This window comes from Bidens hawaiensis, unplaced genomic scaffold, assembly GCF_021521415.1.
Source record: "Bidens hawaiensis isolate Kalapana, Puna unplaced genomic scaffold, B.hawaiensis_p1.1 tig00079649_1, whole genome shotgun sequence".
Taxonomy (NCBI): domain Eukaryota; kingdom Viridiplantae; phylum Streptophyta; class Magnoliopsida; order Asterales; family Asteraceae; genus Bidens; species Bidens hawaiensis.
In genome coordinates, this window is record NW_027503619.1 from 18,040 (window position 1) to 39,323 (window position 21,284).

Sequence of the window (21,284 nt, forward strand, 5' to 3'; positions counted from 1 at the left end):
AACTGAATGGGGCCAAAATTGAGAGTCAACGCCTCCTGATCAACTCACCCCACACTCGAGTACAGAATCAACATCTTCTGCTGGATCAAGAATCCATAAAAAATGCGAACCTCAGGGCTGACCACTTGAAGCTTGTAGATAGAGTGGCTACACTTGAGATGAACTTACCAACTGCAAGTGCTCTCAGATCAAGTCTCAATAAGAAGATCTAGGATGCAACTAGAAGATGGGATGTTGAGAATGAGGCTACAAACTCCAGAGTCTCAAGTATAGAAAATCAGCTAGCATCATCCGCCTCCCTCGATACACTGGTTGCTGAAAATGCAACTCTGCGAACCAAGATAGAGGCCATTCAAGCCAAAGTTAAAGAGCATGACCGTCTACATGAGTTACAAGTGAAGACGAATGAAGAGTTGGTGAGCAAGTATCAAGCTGCCTCAGACCTTATAGGTATTCATGAGGATGATTTTCATGGTATGGAGGATAGACTTGATACAGTTTTCAGGAGTTTGAGAAGGTCTGGTGAGACTTCTCAGGCTGGTGGATCACAGCCTACCGCAAGTCCAAGTGTGGCTATGCGAGGAGTTCAAGTCGTTGGTTCAGAGGGCGAGGAAACTGTTGGTCGTATTGTACAACAGGGTGGCCAAGTCATCAGTGGTGTTGGCACCAGCTTGGGTCCTCAACATGTTGAACAACCGCAAGCCCAAGCTGGTGGTGTTGAGGAAAATGAAGATGATGATGATGATGATGATGAAGACAGTGCTGATGATGAGGACGACGATGATGTGGACGACAATGTTCATGATAGCTTTGATGAAGATGATGATGATGATGATGATGATGATAATGACGGTGGAGACGATGGAGACGCTGGAGCCAGTGCAGCAGGAGGTGGAGGTGGAGTTAACACTCAATCACCTCCACATGATCAAGAACATGTACAAGACCCTGCTGCACATGACTCCGCCAGCAAAGTCTGGGAACGCGATTCGCAAATTGACAGTATGTATAAAGATTAGTTCCATGATGATTTTGCAGGTATTATGTATGACTTTATTAAAGCAGGAAAGAACTTGGAGCAACTCATTGAACAGAATACGGAAGAGGTAGTAGAAGAAGACTACCTCAACTACTCGCCAAATCCAGACACACCTCCAGCTCAAGTTCAAGCTTCAGAGACTCCTGCAATGGATCCGGTATCTATCCCGGCCGCTGAGTTGTCACACGCAACACAGACGCAGAAGAGAAAGACACATATCGTGACAAGCAGCGTGAGCATCCGTTCCCTCAACTACCCCTATCATGAAGACTCTCTGATTGTATATGCAAAATATAATAAGGGGAATAGTTGTTGGGCCATTCGAAGATACAACGGCGATCTCGTTTATCTTAGCCACCACCAGCTGAAGTCGTTGCCAGAGCTAGACCTTCGCTATCTATCAAAAGCTCTAGGACATGGTGAGTATGATGATACACTCGACGGATGGGTCACCACTCATTTGTATCGTCAATCGAAGTTGGATTACAAAGACTTCGAGTTCAATAAGGGTTGAAAGTACAAGAACCCAAAAGAAATCAACCCAGCCACCGGAGAGCCACGAACAATGTGGAGATACAGGGCACCAAAGGATTGTCGTATCATCTACCATGGTGAGCCCTATGTTCCTAACATCCTCCGAGACTTCATTGGCTGGGAGTTCGATAACACCACAGGGGAGGCCATCATACGCTGCAAAGACCTACCAGAAATTCGCATATTTGACAAGCACGAGCTAATGGGGCTGCATATAGAAGATGTCAAGAAGCTCTACAACTCACCCCTGCGAACCGTCGAGGACATTGGTCGTCGAAACATTGACCGGATAGTTGAAGCTTTCAACAAGTTTATCAAAAGACTTGGTGAACTTCCACTACCCGAGGACGGCTGTCTAGAATACGACACCGACGGATATCAATACTAAAGACTAGAGGGAGATTGTTAGGTCACATTTTGGTATATTAGTCTTTTGTATTGAATTTGTCTGTTTTGGGATTTAGTAGTGATTTTTGTGTATCTAGGCCCAAGGGAAATAATGTAAAGAAGCCCATTGGGCATGTGATATGACATGTTTCTCATACTTGCTTCTCTATAAATAGAGAAGCAAGCCATGAGAAAGAAGAACCTTTTGTCAAATTTATCTAACACACACACACATATCTTTCTCTCATTTTCTCTCTCGTCTCTCTCTCTCTCTCTCTCTCTCTCTCTCTCTCTAAAACTCGAACATAACATTAAGATCCGAGACCTCTTAGGTTACTTAGTGTGATTTCAGCTAGCACTAAGTTAGGTTGATCCAAGAACGTTGTTAGATAATGATAATATTTTTTTATCTCTCAGAAACATGGATAGCAAGAGATTGATAATTTCTTGAACGATCTCATTTTTCAGTGAAAGTATACCTTCCTCACTAAAGAAATCTATATTTTTTTAAATCTTCAATAATAGAGAATACACAAAGTCAATTTATCATATAATATTGTGCTAATGCCTAACATTTTTATTCCAAAGATAAGTTGTTTTATCCACCTAAAAAACCAAAACATATAGTCTAGTGTTTATATTTCGTGGATTTTTAAGATGACAAATAAGCATAATTGATTGATCGATTAAATAGTCAATTGAAAAAGAAGTTGTAAATGTCTAATTTTTTTAACCAATCCGTGGACCGGAACTCATTCAAATCATAAACTGGTTTGGTATAAACCATGTTTGATATTTTAAATGGTTAAAGAACCCCGCTCGTGTAAGTTAACAAAAACACTTAGCATACATCAATAGTTAATTTGCCTTTTCAAATAATCTTATATATTTAATAAGTTAAAAAGTTAAAGTTTATTGAAATTTAATCTAAATTAATCTTGCCTCTTCATCTAATAATATCATTTATTACATAGCACACACACACACACACACACACACTATATTGTATCCTCCGTATTACGGGGTTGTTTTACATTTTTTATTATAATATTTATATTTTTTTATTTTAATTTTTTTTATTATTAGTAAGTTAATAGTATACTTAGCGTTTAATGATGAAATGGTTTAAAAAAAATGAGATGTTAAAACTCTTTTAAAAGCTATCTGGGTTTGGTGAGACCCATGACCGCTTACTATTTTGCTATAAAATTGTTTATTATGTTCATGTTTGTTCGTTTAAAAAAATCAACATGTTCGTGTTTAGTTATGTTCGTTCGTTAAAAATTTAAAAAATCTACGCATCTCAATTGAAAGAGTACAAACGTTAAAAAAAATATAGTGAACGTAACAAACAAATATATATGTATTAAGTGTTAGATACATAAATTTTTGAAACTTTTTCAACATAAAACCCTAATTTAATTTCTCTCCTCTACATATTCTCCATCACTGATTAACTTCTGATTACCATCCACAATTATCAACCTCCCCAAACCACCATTATAAATATGAATCCAACACATATTCTTGAGACGTTATTTTGATGTAAAGTCAATTCGAATATCCTTTTTTTAAAAAAATCAAAAATTAATTTTTATTATATCCTTATTTTATTCGATTTTCATATCAGATACTTGGTGAGATTAATTTTTAATTTAATCAGATATTATAACCTATTTAAGGGCTATCTAGGTTTGTTGAGACACATACCCGTGAATTCGAGTCAAATACATGAGAAGCCTCCATTTACAAATAGATCAATCTGGTGGCTTGAGAAAATATAGGGAGCAACCAAAGAGCTTTTAAAGGTTTTAGGTTTTTGTTTTTAATCGTTTTGCTATTTTTATATTTTGTAATGATGTGTTTATTTTTTAACGTATCTTTGTTTTAATTTAATACGTATATAGTAGTTTGTTACGTTAATTATATTTATTTGACGTTAGGGCTCTTTCAATTGAGATGTGTAGGTTTCTTAGATTTTTAATGAAACAACACAAACGGACACGAATATGCTGATTTTTTTAAAACGAACAAACATGAACACAAATATTTGTCTTGAGGAAAAGGGGCGGTTAATGTAGGTTACGATGGTGGTTGATGCATGAGTGGGGAGGTTGACGATGGTGGGTGGTAATCATAAGTAAACCGGTGATTGAGGGGATAGACCGGCGAGATAGCATATGTAGATGAGAGAAATTGTATTAAGATTTAATGTTTAAAGAGTTTTCACAAATAAATGAGATCTTATAACCTGTTTAAGGGTCATCTGGGTTTGGTGAGACCCATGACCCGTGAAAATTATTGCTTGATGATTAAGGGGTATCACAAATAATTGAGATGTTATAACCCGTTTAAGAATTATCCGTGTTTGGTGTGACCTATGACCCGCGAAAATTATTGTTCGATAATGAAAAGTTTTATAAATAAATGTGATGTCATAACCCGTTTAAGAATTATCCGGGTTTGGTAAGACCCACCCACGAATTTAGGTTAAACGCATAAGAAGCCAACATTCAGGAATGAAGCAATCTGGTGGCTTGAGAGAGGGTTGAGAGTAACCACATCGCGACACGTAGGATTTTTATGTACGAAATTATATATATAGATAGATATATAAGTAGGATCAGGATCATGTGAGAACTTTTTGGGAATTGAGAACCATGAGAACTATTTTGGACCACAAAAAACCCAAAAATAAAAAAAAATCATAAAACAAAAAAAAATACAAAAAATAAAATAAGAAAAACCTAAATTCTTATTTATCATCACAGTTTTATAAAAAAAACTCGGTTTAGATAAATTATACATATATGTATAATATGTACATATATGTACACACATGTTTTTTTATACATATACGTATAATTTAAGGTAAATGATAATGTTCATATGTGTACATTACGCAACTAGAGATTAATTGAAATTATACGCATGTGTATAGGTATAATACAAATTAATTTTTTTATGAAATCGGAGTGAAATATAAGAATTTTGGTTTTTTACTTTTAAATTTTTTTTTTGTTTTATAATTTTTAAAATATTTTTTTAGAGGTTTTTTTAGTGGTCCAAAATGGTTCTCATAGTCCTCAATTTGCAAATTACCCAATATATATATATATAGGGGTGGTGTGAAGAGAGAACTCATTTTTAACCTTTGATTTTAATTGATCAATGGTTAAAAAACAAAGAAAGGGAAAACAAAAATAGATGGGTTTTTTACAACAGGAAGGGTAAATCTGGAATTGACCAAAATCTAAAGCACCATTCATTCTTCTCTCGTGCAAACCATCACTCCCTGCATCTTCGCCAATAACTAGGGTTCTTCAGATTTGCGAGTTCGATTGTCTAGTTCTTCCAAATTTGCTGCGATATTAAGCACAAATCAGTAGTACAATACTAGGTAAATGCTTGTCCATCCAATTTCACACATTATCTCATCGATGAGGAGTATTACACAACAATCGATCACAAACAAAGGTTACCATGTTCGATAACTCTATTTTTGTTTTCTTTTTTTGTTAAACCGGAGAACAGTATAGCGTCGACGAACATTAATTTGTACACTGTTATAGACTTAAGCTATGAATGATGTGCAATTGATATCAAATCATTTGTTTTACGCTATTTGTCAAGTAAAACATATACGTAGTGTTGAACTACTGATGTACTCTATGTATATGTAGTGCATATGCATTAAATATATGCAGTGCCGATGTATTACATATATGCCGTGCTGATGTACTACATGTATATGCAATGTTTATGCAATACATATATGCAATAATGATGTATTGCATATACGAAACACATATATACAGTGTAGATGTGATGAAAGTAATAATGTTAGCGTAATTTTTAGTTATACTGCATATGTGTAATATGTTTGAATATAACAATGTAATGTAGCCCATGTATTTATTATTGACACACATATGTAGTATATTTAAAAATCATGTTGATAGTGTAAATGTAGTACTATTGTATTATGTCACAGACATGAAGATAACGAGACAGTAAACAAAGTACAACTTCAAAACATATTGTATTGTGTTTTTTATGAGAGGCAATACTGTTGTATTACATATATGCAACACTACTATGTTACATATATGTATTTCTAATGTATTGCATATATGCAATATTGTTGTATTACTACAATTTTACTTCATAATATTAGCTGTTTACTTTAGCTTATAATTAGATGATGAAGATCTTAAAAAAAAGAAGGTATAAAGAAAAAGAAAATGATGTATTAGAAAAGAAACCAGACGAGGTCAAGGAAATTGAAAAAGGCGACAATTTGGATGAGGAATATGAGCTTGACGAAGAAAACGAGGGGGACATGACAATATGCTCTATAGAGTTTATAAATGTATTACATATCATCACTATTACATATATGCAATATTTATAATTTCAAAGTAACACCCCATTAGATATATGCATTACTAATGCAATAGATAATTACACATATGAAGTACTCATGCATTACATTTACCGTATATACAATACGAGTGTATATTGTATTGAGTGTAGATATTAACCGTCAACTTTAACTGACAAACAGGTGCGTGATATATATGAAGCAGAGCTTGTTGAGGTTTGATTTCCATCCACGAATGCCATCCCGGAAAAATTCAACGGGTTTATCATCTCGACAAATTAAGCCTCCCAATCTGGCTCGGCAATTTCAGTAGACTGTGTGACTAGGGCCCTTTAGTTTGAGCTTCTTGGACCAAAGTTCCCATAACCGATCCTTGAAACCCCTTAACCCGATGAACTATTTTGACCAGTTGGCCTTTTGTCATTCTACTTTCCCACATCACTATCTGACACATCATTAATCTTTACGTCACCAGCAACCTGTCTCGGATTTGTGCATTCTCTCGCAAAGAGCCCCATCTTATTACTTTTGTAACAGCGGAGCTTGTCTTTGTTAAATCCAATGTACTTACTGTTAGAATCCTTGAAGCTGTTCTTTCCATACTTCTTCATAAATTTTGTAGCCCTATGAACTGCTATGGACATGTGGTACTTGATTTCCATTTTTTCAAGATCTTTCTTGTTGATTTCCGGAATATCTCCTTGTTGAAAAGATGGAGGCAGCAAGTTTCCTTGTAGCAGCTGCTCATGACTAGCCATAAAGGCGCTTAATAGAGCAATGTGAGAATCATCAACTTGAGTGGTGGGTTGGCTAGAACTGCTTGTCTTGTTGCTTGACGGTTTGTGGATCCCATGAGCCTTAAGAGCTTGCTCAACAGCTTTACGATAGCGTCTTGAATGGAGTTGGTTTTTGCCGATTCTGACTGACTCATGGATGATTTGAAGGCAATATTCTGATCAGACTGAGCAATATACACTTTCACCCCATTCACTAGATAAACAGTTGGATGGGATTGACTGAGAGAAGCTGTGCTGATTCTTGAACCAGTAGAGACCCCAACATTGTTAAAAGAACTGGCATGATTATTCAATCTGAGTTTGCCATCCGTCTCAAATGACTTGATGGCGGAGGTCAAGTCAAATAAAATAGTAGTGTTCAGATTAGTTGTTCTCTTAATCATGGTCACACTACTATTCCATGTGTAGGGCAATGAGTTCAACAACTTGCTATTTATTTCTGACATGTCATAATTAATTCTAGCACTTCTCATTTTGATGATCAATTTCTCAAATCTACTAATGAGGTTTCCAACTAATTCTCCTTGAACGTGATTAAACATGTTGAATTCTCCTCTTAACATTTCCTTCCGACTGTTTCTCATGTCTAGATTACCCTCAAACTTCTCAACCAAGGCATCCCATACCCCGTTAGCAGTTGTGCATTCTCTTAATGTTTGAGCAATATCAGTTGACAAGCACACGCTGAGTACACCATAAGCCTTTTTATCAGCAAGTATCAGTTTCTTGTCAGTTTTAGAGTAGCTCTCAATAAGAATTTCAACCGGTCCATCTTCAGTATATTTGGTAGGCTTGTGAGGTCCATTCTCAATGGATCTAAGTAATGCATTGTGGGTCCAAGATACGGGATCAAACAACTATGTTTTTGGATCAATCTCAACTACTAGCTAGCGGAAACACTAGTATAGAACTGAGATTTCGAATCTTGTAATGTTTGGTTTATTTATGTAAATGGAAAGGGAGAGAGAGAGAGAGAGAGAGAGAGAGAGATGGAGAGTTGGTGGTATAATAAATATGGTATTTTCCAAAAGTTTTTGTTTTTTTGTGTATGCATGCCCATGCTTTCTTGTATATAGGAAAAGCATGGCATGCATATTCTTCATTATTTACAGGCCAATGGGCTTAACAATACATGGCATCGGGCTCAAACATACATAAGAGACACATGAAAACAAAAATACCACCGACCACAAAAATGAAAAAAATACAAAAGACTAAACAACGTAATAGGATCCTACAGAGTTAGTCATCCTCAATAGTTATTGAATCTCCATTTGAATTCATCAAAATTACTTTCAAATATCAAATAGCTTAGGAGGTTTTGTCGAGGACCCGACCTCATTTTCAAGCATTAAAAAGTTCTTAAATATCTTAGGATCGTGAGACATCTTGACAAACATATTATCAAACCAAAACAGTCTTGAAAAGTTGAAAATTCTGTTAGAAACAACAAGTTCAATTGAATCGCATAGGAAGTGCGTTTCTATTCGTTTACAGAATACGATTTGATTCCTTTAGGAAATGTGATTCGATTGGTTTCTAAAATGCGATTTGCTTTGTTTCTCCAAATGCGATTTGAACAGAATTTCGGAATGCGACTCGAATGGAATTTCTTAAATGCGATGCAAATCGAATTTCCGGAGATGCACGCAATCCACTATTCTATGTACAGATCTTTACATAAACACACTTTTTGACAGTTTTAAAGGTTTATGTAGGTCCCAAAACTGGATCCGACAAACGAACGGATTTGTTATTGATAAACGTGTGAGCCGTGTGCGGTAAATCGAACGATCGAGTAAATAATAAATGAAAATATAATAAGAAACGATCTCGTTATTGGTTTCAAAAGATTAAACATATTATAAATGAACCGACCCCACCCAAAGTGAGCTCCCCTTGGATGGGTGATTTACACCATACAACACACACATAAAACTAAACAAGTGTTCAAGTTATAACCAAACAACTAGCACTCTAGAAGATCTCCTCACCGTTAAAGTTAAATGCATGCACCGAAGCTCTCATCTCGTATCCGGATTTCTCGCCCACTTTATTTGCTTGACCAAATATATTTAACGAGTTTAGTCATATTAATATCGTAAGTCACAAATTATTGGCCTTACAATCACCCCCTTGACTTGTGATATTAACTTTGTCAAACCGTATCTCGTATCTTCACAAATCACCCGATAAACCAAAGCCTCTTCATTTCAATTCATCCCCTCAAGGTATGACCCACCTAATTCATTCATGAAGAAATTCCGGTTTCTTTATCCATCTCGGATCTTAAGCAATATAGGTTGAGAAGAGCATGAATATTCCTAAATCGATTTCGGATTACCGGATTCAACGATCAAATGACAAAACTCAATATTTCTTCCTTAAATCCAAATTCATATCCAATTTGTTCAAAATTCTCCACTAACTTCTCAAATGCCTTGAAATTAATATAAAAATAACAAACTTTGAATACGGTTAAACAATAACAAAAACCCGATAATTTTGACTTTCTTTAGTTTGGTCAACCTGATCAGTAATCCCTTTGCTCGACCAAAAATTTGGTTGGAACTTAAATTTGCGTCTGGTTCGAAAGATATTTACTTCTTGAAATGGCCCAAATAATGAACCCACTCTTCATATAATAGCCCAATATAAATCTCAAACATGAACCAGGCCCAAATAAAACCATCAAGCCTAATTTAAAGTAGGTATATACCAACATGCATCCCAATATGAGAAGGGTTATAGCAAACCCTAGCTGCAACACTCATCAGCAATCACCAACTATGGCCTCTGTCGGAAATGGTCACCGGTGACCAGTCACCGAAATTCAGTTGGAATTCCATCACCCACCAGAGATGTCGCTGGAAACGCATTCTGGTTCTTAACCACCATATACGGCTATCAATTCAAACGTCATTGTCTTTCACTATTACTTGCCAGAACACGGATTCCGGCCACTACAGCCACCACCGTCATGCTCCATCATCCCAGGTCATTCATGCTAGCATCACCGTCACCACTAGCACCATCATCATCTATGACTTCCAGCCTTGCTGAAACCCTAGCACCGTCGTCAAAACCCTTGCCAGAAAACCGATCCATCGGCACAGCCACAACCACCGTAAACCAGTGGCCGGAAAGCCGCCGTCTTCACCAATAACCACCGGCCAGCAATCACTCTCCAGCTCTTGTCACCATCCCCGTTGCTATGGCCACCTCCGACATAGAGCCCTATCACCACGGCCACCGCCTACTGGAAACACGTGCCACCGCCATGTGTACTACCCTACACACCAACCCTAGTAACATCAGCCGTAGACCGACCTTTAGATACGGTCTCCATGGAAAACCGTATCCACTAGTCATTCACTAAACTCCGTCATGCCCTTTTACCGTTAACCACTGCCACCATCCTCCAAAGCCAACAGTCACTAGTAAACAGCCGTTGACCACTGGCCACTGTCTTCATCCCATAGTTGCAACAATCAGAGATAACCGACACTCACCAAACTGAATGTCGGAGTTTGATTTTTACATCTCCAATCTCTATAATCTTCGCCGGAGAAGAACCGTAGGCTCGCCGGAATTTCGGCGCATGGCAGAACGGTTCCGAAACACCGAATATACAAAGACAAACTTCTAGCACGATTATTACCAACTTTATTTCCAAGATTTTCAAACTTTATTTTCAAAACTTCAACGTTCCCTAAGAAATTAACGTCTCGGTTCAAGTAATCGTGGAAATAGAATCCGAATATCAAGAACAAAGTTGAATAAGTTGATTCAAACTCGCTTTGATACCAAATGTAGGCCCTAAAATGGGATCAAACAACAAAGTTCTTGGATCAATCTCCTTAAAGGCTAAATCGCCCTTAAGTAACCTAGATCTCGGATCTTGTTGTTTTTTGGTTATTGCCGAGAATATAAAACAAAAAGAAAAAGTGGGAGAATTGGTTAAGAGATAAGGTTAACAAGTATGGCAAAACGGTTATGAGTGCATAAGAAGCTTACACTATTTATAGTGCAAGTCTCATGCACTATGTATTATTTCCATTGGCCTAATAGGCTTGTTTACAATGGCCTTAGGCTCAAACATACAAAAAAAAAAGATAAAAGACGATTACATAATGGCTACGTAACAACGTAAATATACAAGATAATTCAAAAGACTTACGATACATAATAGGGCCTAACAATATCCCTCTAGTCTTTAGTATTGTCTTCCGTCTTCATCTTTAGTCGCTCTCGTACTCTAAGCATCCATCTTCTTGTAATTGATCCTCAACAAGTCTTTGAACAAACTTGTTGAAAGTTTCAACTATCTTGTTTGTATTCTACTTTCCATGATCTTCTAGAGTAGGTAAATGAGACTGATACAAATTCAAAATATCTTCTTTGCTGAGACCCATCATTTCATGTTCATCGAACACACGCAAAGGATGCATGGGTCAGCATTGGATCACAACTTCACCCATCTTATTGTTGAACTCCCAAACATATGAAGTTATGGAGAAGATTGGGCTCGAACGGTTCTCCATCATAGATTTCCCGACCTTCCCTAGGCATCTCGAATCTCCAAGCTTTTCTGTGTTGGCATGTTGCTGGGTCTATCTCAGCCGGATGCTTGAACATCCTTCCTTTATTCAACTTGAAGTTGGTGTAGTTGACTCTTGATTCTCTATCCATCTGTCGCTTGAACCAACCTTCCCTCCTCTTTTCTCCTACACCGCCACCTACAACTCATCTGAAATAATTCATGTACAATTCAGATAGAGTGTGCATCTCAATGTGATGCTTGTATGTGAGGTCTTCGTTTACTCTTCATATAGCCCACGACTTGCTATCATCATGAAATTTGGCGTACACGATAAGCGAGTCATCGTAGTAAGGGTAGTTTCTATAATGGGCACTTGCACGGCTGTTCACACAATGCCATTTCCTCTTCATGGTCTTCGGCACATGTGAGGTATTAGCAACAATAGTAATCACTGCTTCAGCTTCGGGAGCCGGATCTCTAACCTCCTGAACTGCCATGTCAGGGCATGGTGTGTAATTGATATCGTCGTCTAAGTCAGAGATCCTTGTTGTGTCATCAGTAGGCGATCGTGTACCTGCAATATCATCAACATTAAATAAAGTGTTAAAACTCGTCCCGAAACTGGATCCAACAAATGATCGGATTTGTTCTTGATAAACGTTCGAGATGAGTGCAGTAAATCAAACGATCGAGTAAATAATAAACGAATAATATAATAAGAAACGATCTCATTATCGTTTGCAAAAGATTAAATATATGATAAACATACTGACCCCACCCAAGGTGATCTCCCCTTGGGTGGGTGATTTACACAATACAACACACACACATTAAACAAGTGTTCTATTTATAACCAAACAATTAACACTCTAGAAGGTCTTCTCCCCGTTGAAGTTAAACGCGTGCACCGAAGCTCTCGTCTCGTATCTGGATTTATCGCCCACTTTATTTTCTTGACATAATGTGACATTCGTGACAAAACCGGATACACCTTAGTTCTTACAAACTCGAATAAGCGTTTAACCGTTTATTGCATAACAAGCAAACGAATAACCGAACGGGTCTGATTATGAACCGGATATCCCGAGGGGCCATCTATAAGTGTTATACGTTTAATATAAGCTAAAATATTAGTAATATGACCTTAGTACGATAGCAAACAAGTTAAACGAAAACATGCTCGTTTAACTACCCGCTATAGATTTAAACGCGAAAGATAGTTACAAACCAAGCAGTGTATCATCCGTTAAGCCGAAAAAGACTTACCAAACACTTATTTGAAATGTTTTAAGCGATCCGTGAAAATATTTTTTATTTTTACAAACATATAGTATGTTTATATAATTTTACACAAAACTAGCCGAAAAACATTCGTTTTTGCACTGTTTAATGCACCCGATAAGTTTTTAGCGCCAAAAACCAAACCCGAAATAAATTTGGGGTCGGGATTTCACGTTTGGGCATGCAAAACAAGACTGATGGGCCAACAGTGGGCCCAAAGGGGGCCCAACAAGCCCAGCCCGCCAAAGTTGAATAAAACTTTTTTTTATTATTAATTTGGTTTTCCTTTAAATATTAAACAACCCTAAGATATTTTGTGACATCCTTTTCATGAGAATTCTGGACACCATCTTCTCTCCATCAAAAACCAGCAAGAAACTAGGTAAAAATGTCATAAATAATCAATTTTCGGCTCGTTTAAACTCGATTAATACCATATAAACATAGCTTGATTGCCAAAAATCATTCCTAACCATGTAAAAACCCTAAAAATGGTCCATAAACAAGTTTTGATCATACACATGGTGAGGAACCTGGTTTAATAGTTTTTTTGTCCATAAACACGGATTAAAGGGTTGAAACGGCGTTTTTACGGTTCAAAAGTTCGTTTTTGTGCACTAGCCGAAACCCTAAGTTAAGGGCTGTTATGTTGATGAAAAATTGTTTGTTTTCTGATATAGGACTTGTTCTAGCCTACATAAGAGCACAAGAGCTTGAAAAGTTGATTAGAAAGGCGAAAACGAACCAAAACCGCTAAGGTAATGCCGAAACACTCGCTTACGAGCTGTTTAGGTTAAGGTTATGATATGCATATTATTAGGCCTTGAAATTTTTCAGGGACATCAGGAACCATGTCATTGAGTCCCTGTTCAAATTTGGTAATTTTTCGACCATCCGAGAATATTTGGCGAATTTATTACCGAATTGGGACGTTTAATGGGGAAAAATAGTTAAAATGCTCCAAAAATTATGAAGTTTTTCTAGGAACTCATATTTGATGTATTTTGATCAAATATGAATTTTGGGATCAATTGGAGAAATCTAAAGGTGTTTTGCGCATATGCGTTCGTGTGAATTTTTATAGCCGAATTTGGGCCGAAAAGAATATTGCACGAGCTTTTTACATCCTGGAATTGATACAAGTTGTTTTGGGACATAATTTGAGTATTCAGGAATTTTTGTGGAATTTTTGGAAATTTTTTGGGATAAACGGACGATTTCAGGCGAAATATAGCTGATAAAATGAATTTTTATAAATTAATAAATCAGTAAATAATTCCAGAAATATTTTTATAAATATCTACATATTTTAATTGATAAGTGGCTAAATTTTCATAATTTAATGATTAACGGTTAACTAATTATGCTAATTTAAAGATTAAACAAATTCAGTTTTTATAAAAACCGGCAAGTTCGCGACTAACGAACCTGCGGGAATATCAGAACACCAAAAGTGATCAAAAATCATATTTTTGGATTCATTAAGTAAAAATGAACTTTTCTATGAGAAACTTGGACAATCCGGATAGGTTGTGCGCATTTCTTCTTAAATCAAACTGAGTAAACGGAAACAGACCCCAATATGTGATCTTTCTTTATAACTTAATCATTTTATTAACCAATTCATTTACCGAAGCTTAATTCCCCATAACTGTTTTTTGAACGCGTAAACGAACAACTTGGCCCAGCTGGGAAAACGGGAAACTGAGCCAAGTTCGGTTTTAAGTATTAGACATTGAACAACATCACAACCTAAGCATATTGCCACTTTCTAGGCGTTCCAGCTATACCTAGATTAGTTATACAGCCTAGTTTGGTACTGAGATTATAATAATATTAAAATATTAATATTATTATAATATTAATTATAGGGACTAAGTGATAGCAAGGGAAACGAACCCCGAGCTGACCTCGCACTAAGTGCCTACAAAACCGTGAGTTTCATGACCCCTCTTTTCAAACTGTTTACAAACCTTTGGGGTGAAAAGCTTGTTTATATACATTATCTATCAGAAAACGGTTCAGGATATAGATTATCTGAACATGTATATATGAAAAGTCCCTACAACCATAATGATTAATTACGTGCTGATGAAAGGTGATTATTATCATTGATCGGTATATTAAGTGGAGATAGTACGAATGACAAAACATAATGAAATTACACGTGACAATATGTTTATACAAACACATCATGTTATGTTAAACATAACTAATTTGGGAATAATGTGGTCTGTAATGGCCATGGGGCTATTGTGGGTGAAAGGGGGGTCACAATAGTACTAAACTAAAGTTGAGTATGGCCTATGAGCCAAGTTCTACTACAACTTATAAACTAAAGTTGAGTATGGCCTATGAGCCAAGTTCTGCTGCAACTTATAAACCAAAGTTGAGTATGGTCTACGAGCCAAGTTATAAACCAAAGTTGAGTATGGCCTACGAGCCAAGTTCTACTGCAACTTATTAAACGAAATAACTTGATTATAACATGAGTGTTAAGAAAATATTATGATTATATATGTTGTGGGCGGAAAGGGGGGCCATAGTGATTAGTAATACGTGATAAATACTATATATATATGTGTGTGTGTATTATGTGTATATATATATACATACTATGTGTATAAGCATAGGAAATTCTATGTGTAGAAAATAATAATTGTTTGTGTGTACAATGTGTAATGTTTGAGTTACATGAAACCATTGTGGTCAGAAGAGGGACCATAGTGGTGCTTTTACGTGGAACCGTTGTTGGCAGAAAGGGGGCCACAGTGGTTGATTTTATTTGGAAAATGAAGACACGAAGTACGAATGAACAGCCACGATCTTATCATAGTTTCAAACTCTATCATAAACTTATACACATACATATCTGTATACAAAGACGTAGATATACATATATAAATGTAAATACATTTTCTTATATACGCGTGTACATACAAACTATGACTGTATGGTGCGCAGAGCTGATTTCGTTAAAACTTATGAAACTCACCAACTATTCGTAGTTGACCTGTTTTAACATGCTTTTCACGTAATCAGATATGAGAAGTAATTTCATGTGCGTTACGTGTCTGATTGGTGATTGATGTGATGGGCATTTGAGTTAGAAGTAAAATAATTGAAGAACCGGTTTGATCGTATCACCTAGTGTGTAAAAGATGTTAGAAAAATGTAATATATTATAAATTAGTTAGTAATGTTTCTTTATGAACAATATATTTGATACCAGTTGTATCTGTTGCATTTCCGTTTTACGCTTCCGCAATTCGCTTAACGGGGTGTGATACATAATATGTTTAATGAGTTTAGTCATATTAATATCTCAAGTCACAAATTATTAGCCTTACAATTTAAACACCCGAACAACACTTAGTTACACAAAACACACCTCTCAAACACAAAAATAAGACTGAAATCCAAGGTTGTAACATAAGAATCTCAACTAGTAGAGCCGAAAGCTCTGATATCAATTATAGGTCCTAGACACGGAATCAAACAACAATGTTCTTGGATCAATCTCACACCAAGTTAGCGGAAATCACTTGTGTGTAACCGAGATCTCAGATTCTGTTTGTGTTTGGTTATATCCGGTTATTGAAACAAAGAGAGTGAGAGAGAGAGAGAGAGAGAGAGAGAGAGAGAGAGAGAGTTGGTAAGAAAGTTGATAAGTTTTTCAAAAAGGTTGTTGTAGTATGTGTATGCTTCACCTTTTGCCGGTGAAGCCATGCCATGCGCATTTTTATTATTAACGACCCAATGGGCTAAGATTAGAAGGCCTCGGGCTCAAACATACAAATACAAAGACGATAGCTTAACAAAATACATCTGGGAATGGAACTAGATAATAAAAAAGACTAAGTTACAAAAAAAAGAGACTAACAATCACTATAAAGAAGCGGAGTATTAGCACTGACAAATGTTGCCGCTGATACCCCACTTGTCACCATTAATAACGGTTGTCGCTGCTAATTCATCCTCACTATTTTGCTCAGATTTCTTTAGTGTAAATACGAAAATATATTGTTGCCGCTAATAACCCTTCACGTATTGTAAGACCCCACAGACAATCCTTGATTCCTTCTCTTCGACCCTTCTCATCCCACATAAAGCTTTCATTTTTTGCCTTTGTTCTTTGCAAGAGGTTACCATCTCTCTCTTCTTTTACTTTTCTTTCTCATCTCTCTCTCTCTCTCTCTCTCTCAATATTCCAACTTTATTCTCCATAGAACTCTGCCCTTAAAAGAAGACGATCCACCTCTTGATCCTCCTTGTGTTCACAAAAAAACCTAGTTCTCTGTAACTCTCTCTTTTCTCCTACTTAGAGTGTTTCAAACCCTAGAAAAAGAAAGAGAAAGAAAATAAGGGCATATAACCTTCTTTCTTATCTTGTTGATATTTGTTCCAGCATAACAAGCTATTAAATTCCTCTCTTTAGTTAGGGTTTTCCCACACCACTATTCTTGAATCATACATAAAGATTCAGGTTTTATACATAAAATAATGATGGCAGCAGCTTCAGAATTAAGTCTCAAATGCAAACCACATAGCTACTCCATGCTCTTGAAAACAATAGGTGAACAACAAGTAACCCATGAACATGATCAAACCCAAAAACTCGAACAGTTCCTATCTCGTCTTGAAGAAGAAAGACTCAAGATCGATGCTTTCAAACGCGAACTTCCGCTTTGCATGCAACTGCTCACTAATGGTATCATTCACCTCTATCCTCATCTGAGTTTTGATGCTTATGAATATCCATTAACTTGCTCCATAAGGGGCATGTTAATTTCTGGACTTATATATGTTGAGAGCAGTAAGGATCATATAATATGCTTGTATATAAAGATTATCAAAGTAGTGGGAGAGAAAAATATAACGACTATGTAAGTCATCACGTACAAGTAAATTATATGGTTCTTGTGGTTCTCAACATATTATAGGTTCTCAAGTGAACACGCTCCTCATATGAATTTTTAACCGTATAGTTTATGTATGTGTTTTAGAGATAATTTTTAGTAAGTTATATTTTTTCTAAAGAACTTTTGCTATCTTGACTAATAAATCATCATTTATAAGCCACAAAGCAATACCCATGAACAGAATTCAATTTTATACAAATTTTAGCAAGGCTATGAGGAAAAATCGTATCTTTAAAGCTAATAAGATGTGATGATTTAATCTTTTTGTCTTTCACTTTATACATGCCTAAGTACCTTTAATGTATTCTTTAACAGTTTTCACATTCTAAGATCATTCAAAAGTAACACATAGTTCAATACTTAATTTACCCTTAATTTCAAATTCAAACCTAATTCTTTTGATCTTTATCTTGATTTAACTTTCAACCTTTTTGTTAGCCATGGAGACATCAAGGCAACAGCTACAAACCTACCGTGCAAATCAAGGTTCACCGGTACTTGAAGAATTCATTCCGGTGAAGAATTCTAGAGGTGAAGGACTCGAAAAGGCATCTCTTTCGAGCAACGATAACAAGGCGAATTGGATGACCTCCGTGCAGTTATGGAGCCAAGCTGGCAATACCACCAACGCCAGCATCACCACCGCTATTAGTGATGCTAATAATCATGTAAAGCCTACACAAACCGAGAGTGAGAATAACTTCAACACTAAACATAGAGATGGTGGAGCTTTTATCCCATTCTCAAAGGATAGAAACTCATCATGCACAACTCAGGCAATAGTGTTGCCAGAATTAGCTCTTTCTTCCGGTGAAAAAGATGCTAATCATGAAGAAAACAAGAGTTTTGTAAGGGAGAATATTTCTATCAAAGGTGGTAATGGTGATGTTACTGATAGTAATCAAACTGCCCGTACTATGACCGCCGCGGCCGCTACCCCTGGAACTGCTGCGAGTTCCCAGACTCATAGGAAGACAAGGCGGTGCTGGTCACCGGATCTTCACCGAAGATTTATTAATGCTCTTCAGATGTTAGGTGGTTCTCAAGGTAAATATTTTCATCAAATTAATTCTAACTAGAATAATAATACTAATAATAATAATAATATACATGTTATGAACGTATTAGGTTAAATTTTTTGATGTTTCATAACTGTATAATGATTAATAAATCATAATCTGATATGATATCATTGGAAACAATATTTCAGTTGCCACTCCAAAACAAATCAGGGAGCTTATGAAAGTTGATGGTTTGACCAATGATGAAGTCAAAAGTCATTTGCAGGTATCTATCTTTCTCGATGTGTGTGCCAAAGTACAATAAGTAATTTATAGTTTATATTTGTGTTTGGGCTATTGAGCTTTAAATTTTTACTTCAATTATATACTTTCCATTAGGAATGAGATCGGTACGGTACCGGTACCGACCAGCCTCATTCTCAAAAATTCTAGTCCTGAAAATCGTAAATTTTTTGTACCGATACCGGTAAAGAAATTTTCGGTTCGGTACCGGTACCAAAGGTAAAAAATTCGAGAAATACCGGTCCCGGTCTTGATACCGAAACTCAAAACTTTGGCACCGATTTCGGTATTGATATCAACCGGTACCAGTACCGGAATTTGCCCATCCCTACTTTCCATGCACTGTTCCTGAAACCATAACAAAAAACTATTAAATTGGAAAACTGTTCTTAAATTATTACATGTTTCTAAAACTACCCGGAATATTGAAGTTGAATAAAACATCATCTTTTTGTTATTACAAATACAATAATTTCAAAATTGAACCGGATCGAACCCAGAGAGATGACGTTTATCACATGAAAGAACCGGCTAAGATTTAACATGTTGAAACCTATTAATTTCAGTTGAAGGCAGCCGGTTTTAACAATTCGAGGGGATGCTATAGGTTAGAGAATAAATTTAGAAAGATTGATGAAATGGAGGAGTTAAACATAAAAAGATATTAAAAAGATGGTAAAGTTAAAAAAAAAAAAAAAGCGATGAAACTCTATTTCTAAACACAATTTTTAATATTTTTTTCTTTTTTAAATTTGAACCCTCATAAGTAAATTTTTGAATGAATAGTAATTTATATAGGTAAAATAAATAATAGCATATATTCAGATTTCACACAAACCAGACAATGACACTATGTTTTTCTTATAAAGTACACCTGTTTTCAATCCTTTTTTCTTTCATTAATTTCCTCAAACTAACCTATGTTTTTTTGTCTGACAGAAATACAGACTTCACACCAGAAGACCAAGTCCAAGCCCACAATCAGCCAACAACCCACCGCCGCAGCTGGTGGTCCTCGGCGGAATATGGGTCCCACCGGAATACGCAACCGCTGCCGGAACACAAACCCTTTACACCACACACCCTAACACCACCCACAACAACCCTCATTACCTTACACCCCAAGAATTCTACCCGAACGCCGTCCTGCCACCACCACAACCTTTGCTCCATCACCAGAATAATAACATCATGTATAAGCACTCAACACATTCAACACAAAGCTTGCAAGAGTCTAACGGTAGAGGTGGCACAACGACAACTGGCGGCAACCCATCGGAGAGTATTGAGGATGGGAAGTCGGAGAGCGGTGGCAGCTGGAAGGCGGAGAGTGGTGGACAAACTAAGGCATTGATGTTAAGGGAAGAATGTGAAGAAAGTAATGCAAGTGAGATAACCCTAAAGTTCTAGAGTTAATATTATTATAAGTTATAATTAATTAACTAATTAATTAATTATTTAGTATTAGTTTGATTAATTAATTTTGTGTTGGTATGAAATCAGATATTTAGATTTTAGATATAGAGTGAGTGTGAGAGTGAGGGGGTAAAAAGGGCATAAAGAGAAAAGTGATTGTTTGTTTGTTTTTCTTTTAATCAAAATTTGTATGTTTTTTAATGATTAAAGCAAAAATATTGGCTTTTGATTGGTCTAAGGACCTTTAATTTATGGACGAATTTGCCCTTTTCATTTGATATTTTATTAAAAAGTATTTATTTAAAAGATAAATAACCTAATTCACACATTGGAACGGTAAAGAAGCATAGTCAGCCTTTTCATTTTATCTTTTATAAATTCGAAAGTAGTTACAACTATTTTTAGTCCATTATATGCTTGATAGCTAGACAAGTGAGAGCCACGAGTTACGATTCTTTTATTCAGAAAAGTTGATTCGAATCGAACGGATGTTTATTTATCAGGTTTTCAATCAGCATCACGCATATTTGATTGGTATATTATTCTAGACGGACACTTTCATATAGATGCGTGTTCAATACAAAACCACTTTCAAAGCAAAAATTTGAGAGAATCAATATTACATTTGTGCATGACTTTAAATGCCATAAAAAAGACTGTTGTACATAATCGTCTCT

General features: G+C 36.1%; 1 protein-coding gene across 1 annotated transcript; it reads left to right on the forward strand.

Annotated features, from left to right (window-relative positions):
• The first annotated feature begins 17,454 nt into the window (after window positions 1-17,454).
• Window positions 17,455-20,777, forward strand: LOC143607144 (myb family transcription factor EFM-like). Its single transcript, XM_077082693.1, has 4 exons — window positions 17,455-17,676; window positions 18,326-18,934; window positions 19,098-19,174; window positions 20,131-20,777. Exons 1-4 carry the CDS (start codon window positions 17,469-17,471, stop codon window positions 20,599-20,601), a joined length of 1,365 nt encoding a protein of 454 aa, XP_076938808.1. The 5' UTR covers window positions 17,455-17,468; the 3' UTR covers window positions 20,602-20,777.
• Window positions 20,778-21,284: the final 507 nt, after the last annotated feature.